The sequence below is a fragment of the Atta cephalotes genome, assembly GCF_000143395.1.
Source record: "Atta cephalotes unplaced genomic scaffold scaffold00012, whole genome shotgun sequence".
Taxonomy (NCBI): Eukaryota; Metazoa; Arthropoda; class Insecta; order Hymenoptera; family Formicidae; genus Atta; species Atta cephalotes.
In genome coordinates, this window is record NW_012130076.1 from 4,979,699 (window position 1) to 4,988,583 (window position 8,885).

The window sequence follows — 8,885 nt, forward strand, 5'->3', positions numbered from 1 at the left end:
CTATTTATTTTTAAAAATTCAACATTTTATTTTATTATTGCTATTTTGAAGTTTGTGTAAACTAAAAAAAATTTAATACTTCGAAACATTATTGTTTACAAAATTGCTTACATAAATACATATATTCCAAAATTACATATAAATTCAAAAAGAATCACAAAATGTAAATGATTATAGGATTGTTTATATTTTCATAAAAACATTAAATTCTCCTAAATTTTTTTTCACAAAAACAGCGTATTTTCAAGAAAAATTAAAATAAAAATAAAATAAAAGTATCCTCACAAAAATATACATCTAACATTAGTTAAAAAATACTTTTTAAATTATAAATACAAATTTCATTCTAAAATCTCAATTTAAAATAAACTTTGAATAAGCTTTAGTAAAATAATGAGCGATCGCTTGCGTTGTTAAAGAACGGTTTCTTTACGATACAGCTTATCATTGCATTCCCCTCTTCAATCACTGGATTCGAATTCAATTGAATATATCTAAGCTGTGATAAGCAAAATTATAAATACAAATATAAAAACCTTAAACAACGCACTGTAAAAAAAGTGTTAAAATGAAGTTATCCTCGATATTGCAAGAAATCTCATCCTCTTATTTAATTGAAGAAGCAAGACAGTATTAGTCAAGCATTTCTTGTAAACTTTGACATACCTGTGATCTCTATATGTATATTTGTTTCTGTGTTCATCAATATTTTTCTTAAATAACATTTAACAAATGTATTAAGTTTTCACATATATTTCTTATTTCAATCAATGATTTAAGAGATTACTAAATTCTTGCATTTGTTATATTATAGAATTCTGTAATAGAAATATCCAGACTTTTGAATGATTATATGTAAATAACATATGATATTTTTATTACATATAAATTTTAAATAGATTTTAAACATAAAGCATGTTTTTTTTAAAAATGTTTTAAATATAACAAATTCTAAAGCAATCTGTTCAAAAATAATCATTCAAAAATAATAGTTTAGTTTTCCATTAAAAAAAATAATAGTTTTAGTTTTTTATGAAAGTATAAAGTACAACACTTATAAAACTTTTATCTCAATATGTTTCAACAAGTAATCATAACATTCAATTTTACTTTAATGATACTTCAGGAAATATAATATATACAAACATTGATAATATTATATATTATGTATAAACACATATATCACTTGATAATACATCAATATATGTATTATCAAGTGATATATGTAGATGAAAGAGTACAGAAACAATAAGAGCAGCATTCTTCCCTCCAAAGTGAGACATAATTAAAGTGATTACGAGAACAACCAGGGAAGTGTCAATTAACTTCGCAAAACATCAGTTAATCAGTAAACTTTGAACTGAACGATCCAAGTAAACAGAAATCGACCGATTTCAACAGGGCTCGACCTGCGTATCATTACGCAATTATCGTAAGGGTCCCTTCCCGATAAGAGGAAAGCGCGAAGAAAGCGAGACAAGAAATCTATGCGTCATCGTCCGCAAATAAAGATTTCCACGTGACCATCCATATGATGGTTATTCTTTCCCTTGCCCTCTTCGCTACCCCGATGATGATACAGCAAAGATTCTGCAAGAGGCTGCTCCAGGCTGCTTCAACGGATACATACCTTATCGGACGATCGCCACCCTGCGGGTCGGCACACGGTTATTGACGGAATGATGGAAGTTTTCGGTGACCGGATCGCAAAAATCAGTCAGATCGATCGTCGGGTGTGGACCGGCGAGTCGCCGTTGTCCAACGTCGTCGTTGTCGTAATCGTCGTCGCTGCCACCCGGTCGTCGAGCTTTCGAGCAAAATGTAGTTCGTATAACGTATCTATAACGAACATCCGTTTCGCTCGTGACGACGTAAAAGGTCTTTACGCGTCACGTGTGAGCATCGCAACCGTCGTCTACCTTGAATCCCAAGCGATTATTTATATAGTTACTGCAAGTTTGCTTCAAGATTGAGGAGGAAAGCCTGGAATGCGACACCCACACGAAAAACTATACCACGCCGTCCACGCCACCAATCACCCACAACTCTGCCCAGCTCTGCCCTGAGCTGTTCACAGCTCACAGCTACATCCACTCCTCCACTCCAGTCTCCAATCCACCCGAATCCTGAATCCACCGCTCACGGCGCTTACACTCTCTAGAAAAAAATGGGCGTGTTGAAGTCGGCAAAGTGGTTACCTGCTCGTCAAGCAAATGAATATAATTGGTTGTTCCTTAAAATAAACCCAACCAATCACATTTAATCGCTCGGTGAACAGGCTAGCCATTTTGTTTTGTTTGAACGCATCCAATGTCATAGCGTTTCCGGCCCGATCGAATTTGCACTAACCTAGATTGAAGTAATGATTCGTACTCTTCTATTGGTAGAGCGTCAATCAATAGCAAAGTATTTTCTAAGTTGGCAAACCCCGTCGAAAACGCTATCAGCCTAGTGGCCTAGTTTCTACCGAGAATTTAATCTGAATCAAAATGTAAAAACCAACCAATTACAGTCGAATATTCCCCTGTGTTGTCTGTAACAGGACAGGACAGTCGTTTGACTGTAACAGGGGAACTCTCGATTGTAATTGATTGGTTCTTATATTCTGATCCAGATTAAACCCTCGGTGGAAATTAGGCCAGTGTTGAGCAGAGAGAAATGGCTGCGTTTAGTGAACTCAATAGTTAAGCTGCTATTGATATATTCTTTCAGATCTAAAATATTGATTGGATTTTCTAAAAGAAAAATATCAATAATACGGCGGAAATTATCGTACTAATCAATAATTCTAAGTTCTTAAGTCGGCTTCACCGTGCAAAACTTCTAAAAATAATGTAATATTACTTCCGCCGCACGGCAAAAGTTGGATTGAATTCAACTTTTGTCACGTGATGAAATTGAGGTGATTTCCATTTGATAACAAAAGTCGACACAAGCGTTGCTCTATCCTTCTTGACAGAGATAATAAAGATAGAACGACATTTGTGTCGATTTGTGTCAATTTGTCATCAAATAGAAAGCACCCTATATATCTATTGCCTATTGCACACTGGACGCGATAATGCTTGCCGAGCGGCAAATTGAGATGCGGTAACCAATGAACATTAAGCCGGTTCTACATTAGTTGCAAGCTGATCGCAAATTTGTTGCGACAGCCAATTTGCATTTTTTGAAATCAATGCTTCATATTGACTGTCGTAACAAATTTGCGATCAGCTTGCAACTAATGTAGAACCGGTTTTAGGAGCTGTAAGCTTATTGACTATCGCATCATATTTTGCCGCGCGGCAAACGTTTTCGCGTCCAGTGTGCAAAAGTCATATTACTTCCGAGCAAGCGAGACGTTGATTGGTTATCGCACCAACTTTCGCCGCGTGGCAACTTTTGTCGCGTTCTGGGCTGCATTTAGATTCCCACCTGAGATGTTATATCATCCTTAAGGCTATTTTCTGTCTGTTTTCAGGCTGAATTTGTGTGAGTGTACACTATTAGAATTTAAAGTGAGATAGATATATGTTTGATATCTGTTGAAAGCGAGAAAGAGAATTCTAAAGCAGTTTAGTGCAGAAACAAAAAATAAACCTCTAGTTGTTTACTGAACATTAAACAAGATACCATGATACTTTGAGGAGCACCTGGGTAGGAATCCAAACACAACACTCTGTGTGCAGGGACGTGATTCCGTAATTGTTTTTGCACGCCGACAGTTGCGGTATCGTTTCACAGATATTTTATATGGTGAAAAAGCTGTGCAATGATACCGTCAACTGTCGGTAGACGTAAAACAGTTACTATAAAATAGTTACAGAATATAGATCCAGGAGCTATTACACCATGATCCGAGTTTACTGTAGGGATTAAAAAATTCTGTTGGGAAATGTAGGGATTTTTATTATTTTGATAGGGAGCTAATTTTTTGATCTCTGGTAACACTGATTGGTGTTTCTAACCTTTAAAATGCGTCAAGATGAGTCTTACATAACCTCAGCATGAATTGTAGGATCCAAAATAGTAAGTTATTAATACAATTGTAACATAGTGACCTGTGATCGAACTGAAAGATGTTATTATCTGATTGTAAAATAGTGCCATATGCAATCTGACGACGATTACTTTCTTCTAAGAATGAAATTTTTTTCATTGACATGTATCCTTTCAGAAAAATTTTATGTGCAGCAGACTGCAAGTAGCGGCCGCAAGTTTCAAATTAATCTCTAATAACAGGAAAAATAATAAATATTTTAAAAAGAAAAGAATTGTATTTGTAGAATGACATTTATGTCGATACTGATAAACTGTATGTTTTACATCTGATCTTTAATATGCATATAGGCTTAATATGCAATCTTCATTTAAATTTAATATGTTGCATTCCACAAAGTCACAATTAGCGCGACTTTATTCGACGAAACAACACACTAGGTCGAAGAATCATTATGACACATTAAATATCACGCCACGTGCCACTCAAAATGAAATAAAATCGGCATATTACAAGCTAACTCTGCAATATCATCCTGACAAGAATAAAAGCGAATATGCCAAACAAAAGTTTCAGGATATCTCGGAGGCTTATGAAGTGCTCAGCAATCATGACCAGCGTAAAATTTATGATCGAAATACAATGGTATATCGACAATCAGTATCGACTACCACTCAGGAGCCCATTTCCAATTATAAGGACAAAGTTTATTCAGGATCGTCAAAAATTTATAATTTTGACGCGTGGACGCATGCACATTATGGAAAGCAAATGCACGCAGCACGCATCAGGAAACAGGCATATGAGAATACCAAAATAATGGAAGAAATAAATATTCGTTCAAGGAAGGTTCCTCCATACATAGAATTTGCCTTGTTTTTATTGACTCTAACATTGATTGCTGTAAGTTTTCGAGAAAAATTCGATGTTCCAATATCTCAAAAACGTAACACAGAAAGTAAAGATAAATGAAATTAGTATGTTTATTTATTTATTTAATTAATGTAAATTTTTTATAATGAATGTACAAAGTTTATTTTTATGCCCACTTATTGTTATTAAAATAAGGACAACATTAAATAGATCATGATGAAGAATGACAAGATATTATAGTTAAGAAATGTGCTATGTACTGTAATAGAAATTGTTATTAATAGCATGCAATTAATGCATTCAAATATGCATATTCAAACAGAAACTTTTAGAGATTTCACAAATGGAGCATAGACAATATTTTAGAAATATTAGCATGCTAAAACATTGTCTATTATCAATAGCTAAATAACGAAGGATTTAGATAAATATAATAATCAGCTCTTTTACAATATGTCAATATAAAAGTAATGAAAAATTAATATGCAAATGACATAATGTGCAAAGAGCATCGGATATCTTGTGATCAAGGAAATGTAAGTGGAAAATCAATAAAAACAATAAAATCAATAAATACATGACATAATTTTTCACATTAATATGGTCTATAAACTGGTAATCCCGGCAATGGCATCGGCATAGCTACTGGTCCAGTTGGATATGGTATGGAGGATGCTAGTCCAGGGAAATTCGAAGCGATTGGAGGATAACCAGGAGTGCTGTTCGAATGTCCTTTCCTTATTATCTCTCGTAGTTTATCTACCTTTACTTTACGTAAGTGCATTAATTTTCTTCGAGACAAGAACTGGTCCAAGAACTCGTCTACTTCAATGTCACCGGCTAGAAATTTCTGCGCTATCCCCTATACATTAAAAGGATCAAAAAAAAGTTGGATAATTTTACTGAGCAAGCGAGTGAAAATTTTTTACCTCCGATTCTTCTTCAATCTCAGCAGCCGCTGCTTGCAGCAGGTCAAGTGCAGTATCAACTGTCATTGTACCAGACTTATCACTATAAATATATATATATATATATATATATATATACAACTTTAAGAACGAATCTTTCTTTTCTATTAAAATTATTAAATATATTACTGTTCAAAAGTTTGGAGCATCAATAATTTTGAAAAAAAATGTAATCAATTTTATTTATTAACATTGCAAAAAGTTTATATTGTTTCAATAAAATAAGTTTGTAAAGAATAGTATTTTTTCTCTAAAAATTGTAGTGTTCCAAACTTTAGTAGTGTACATACAAAGGATAACTTACGCATTTCGTCTATTTTATCCCTGACACTGGAGCACAATTGGTTAGCTTGTTCGCTTAATTCCTTTAAAACTTGTTTACCTTCTTCTAGTTCAGGTTGCTTGGACAAGTTAAATTCAGCTAAAGATCTGTTGCTAGCCATTAACATCTCCTTTTCAGTCTCAAGATCCTTGAACTAATATTTTTTTTAATGAGTCTTTATTCTTGAGGTATTCTATAGATTTAATTATAACGAAAGCAGAAGAATTTTACTTTCAAAGAAAAAGGTACATGTTTAGAAATCCAATGTGAACTTCAAACATTATTATATAATATTACATTCCTTTCGGCTGTATTTGGTACTTAATTAGAATTAGTATTCTTTACATTGCCTACCTGTTTTATATCTTTCACGATATCTTCGAATTTCCCATCATTATTCAATAATTCCTTTAGCTCATCATTATCAAGATGAGACAATAAACCCAATGCTGCAGGTATATCTGGTTCCTGATTCGATTTATACATTTCTTAAATACTAATTTGCACCAGATAGCGATCGTGGTTTCGGATTATCTTTATTTTTTTTAAGTCTAAAGACAAAAATTCTTATAAATACGCATTTACGATAATGTGATGACAGTTCTGTTCGAAATGCTCTGACTGTTCCGAGCTCTCTCTCTCTCTCTCTCTCTCTCTCTCTGAAGTTGTTAAAATTGTTGAAAATTGAGATGGCAGTCAATTTACAATGCTATCTCGTGACTCGAAATCCAAACTAATGTTGATAACTAATGCTAATAAAATTTTATCCAAGGAAGATAAAGCTGCATTTTTATAAAACATTAACGGCTGATAACTTATGTGTCTGTATTATCAATAAGTCGTGGAGAAATTTTGATTATTTTTATTTTATGCCGGACGGTGCTGCCGCCATCTGGCGGGCGACTATTCGCGATTATTCGGACTATTCGACAGTGTGACAGTGACCGGTGAATTGTGGCAAGGTGAATTGTGCTGAGCTTTTCAAACGCGAGAAGCCAATCGATTCCGATAGATCTTGGTGCAAGAACGGCTGTCTTGCTGGACACTCCAGGATTATTTTTTTCAATCTCGAACGACGCTGATTACGTTGAAGCAGGGAACGTGATATGGAATCCGCGATCGGGAATCTCGAGGAAAGCGTGAGCATTTTCGCATTTTAATCTAATGAATATAAATTGTTAGCATTGGACATTCACGAAACGTCAAACATTGCTTGCGTTGTCAAACTTACTTTGTTTTCTCGTGTCACAGGTGCAGAAAGCCGATGGGAAGCTGGACATGATCGCGTGGCAGATAGACGAATTCGAGAAGGCCTTTGAGGAGCCAGAAGATGAGGTAGGAATTCGCTTTTCCGTTTTAATCAGTAGCGATTATCAGATCACATTGAGCCTATTCTTTTTAGCTGTACTTTGCTCAATTTGTTCAATACGAAATAAGTATACAGGCTATCATACTCCAGGAGATTAATTATTAATTTTTCAAGTCTTAGGCCCGGCGTTTATCTGGCGTTTTTTCATTATGCAACTAAAAGTAATCATGGCTAAAACTATCTTTGATCCCTGAAGACGAAAATTGTCTTAACTGTGGTAGCTTTGGATTGGATAATGAAAAAATGTCCCTGGTTAATTTATAGTTAAACTTAACCTTATGTTTCTTCCAATGGATTCCATATCATCATAGATGAAGCCTATTGGATAAAATGTCAAATTAAATCTAACACAAGTTAATGAAAAACCGTGCCTTAATAGATTGAAATCCAAAAATTATTTATTGGCTATTTTCTCTGCTGAACGCAGCCATTGTTATCGAAAGTTTGAATGGTCAAAGCAATATTGACATTTGATCTGGAATAATTTTTATATTTCAAGTTTATGAAATATAGATAGATAAAAATAGATAAAAATAGAGAGAAAATAATGTAAAAAGTACAACTGAAAGGATGAACATTATGTCATCTGTACAGTCCTCTGTGACAGTTTACTGAATAAATTAACAATGTTATATTCCGTTCGTTGGATAATTCCTGCTTGAAGCCAGGATGATCCATATCATTTAGCATTAAATACGTCCTGTGTAATATCACGTTCGTGAATTATTCGTATGCACTTTACTGTCTGTCATGTTTTCGGATCCTTAATCATCAAACCGCTTTTCATTTTGTGCTTCCCAGATATCTGTGCTTCGCCTATTACACTCTGTCCATCAGGTTACGAAAGATTATCAAAATCTTCGTCAAGAAATTTTGGAGGTTCAGCAGTTACAAAAACAGCTTTCTGATTCACTTAGAGCTCAGCTTACGCAGGTGCACGGACACTTTAATTTATTGCGCAATAAGATTGTAGGACACAAATCACCGCAGTTAAAATAAGAGTGAAATTTATTATAAGTTTCCAATATATTTTTCTTTTTACTTATTAACAAGAGAGTGCACATATTTTTTACGAGATATGAATTGAAGTTTAAGTATCACACAGTATCCAGTGAGAATTATGTTCACTTTTTGTTATATTCTTAATACTTATCGTATAGCAAATTGCAGAAAACGGTGCGGCCCACAATTCGGAAACAAAAATTTGAGAACACTCGGATAAAAATGTTATATATATATATATATATATATATGACATATTTATATATAATTGTATATAAATATGTCTATTTTTATATAATATATATATTTATATAAGTTATATAATTATATATATGAACTATTTTTCCCGGTCAGTTATTTAGAGAAAAG

At 33.7% G+C, this 8,885-nt stretch overlaps 3 protein-coding genes across 3 annotated transcripts in view; 2 read left to right on the forward strand and 1 right to left on the reverse strand.

Moving 5' to 3' along the window:
• The first annotated feature begins 4,339 nt into the window (after nt 1-4,339).
• LOC105617265 (chaperone protein dnaJ 1, mitochondrial-like) lies at nt 4,340-5,431 on the forward strand. Its single transcript, XM_012198832.1, has one exon. The coding sequence runs from the start codon at nt 4,340-4,342 to the stop codon at nt 4,952-4,954; it is 615 nt and encodes a 204-aa protein (XP_012054222.1). The 3' UTR covers nt 4,955-5,431.
• Nucleotides 5,432-5,450: 19 nt separating this feature from the next.
• On the reverse strand, nt 5,451-6,631 carry LOC105617266 (vacuolar protein sorting-associated protein 37B). The gene is made up of 4 exons (XM_012198833.1): nt 6,500-6,631; nt 6,124-6,299; nt 5,785-5,866; nt 5,451-5,717 (listed from the first exon to the last, which is right to left on the reverse strand). The coding sequence occupies exons 1-4, from the start codon at nt 6,629-6,631 to the stop codon at nt 5,451-5,453; spliced, it is 657 nt and encodes a 218-aa protein (XP_012054223.1).
• Nucleotides 6,632-7,251: 620 nt separating this feature from the next.
• LOC105617366 overlaps nt 7,252-8,885 on the forward strand; it is a 13,112-nt gene continuing 11,478 nt past the window's right edge. Inside the window, exons 1-2 of the mRNA XM_012198927.1 lie at nt 7,252-7,284; nt 7,397-7,480. Coding sequence (XP_012054317.1) covers nt 7,252-7,284; nt 7,397-7,480 — 117 coding nt within the window. The remainder of the gene's footprint in view (nt 7,285-7,396; nt 7,481-8,885) is intronic.

Excerpts from the sequence above, each read along its gene's own strand:
- LOC105617265 (XM_012198832.1), top strand. The coding sequence starts at position 4,340 with ATGCAATCTTCATTTAAATTTAATATGTTGCATTCCACAAAGTCACAA.
- LOC105617266 (XM_012198833.1), bottom strand. The coding sequence starts at position 6,631 with ATGTATAAATCGAATCAGGAACCAGATATACCTGCAGCATTGGGTTTA. Across the intron at positions 6,300-6,499 it reads TCGTGAAAGATATAAAACAG|TTCAAGGATCTTGAGACTGA; the intron begins GTAGGCAATGTA and ends AAAAAATATTAG. Across the intron at positions 5,867-6,123 it reads AAAATAGACGAAATGCGTAA|TGATAAGTCTGGTACAATGA; the intron begins GTTATCCTTTGT and ends ATATATTTATAG.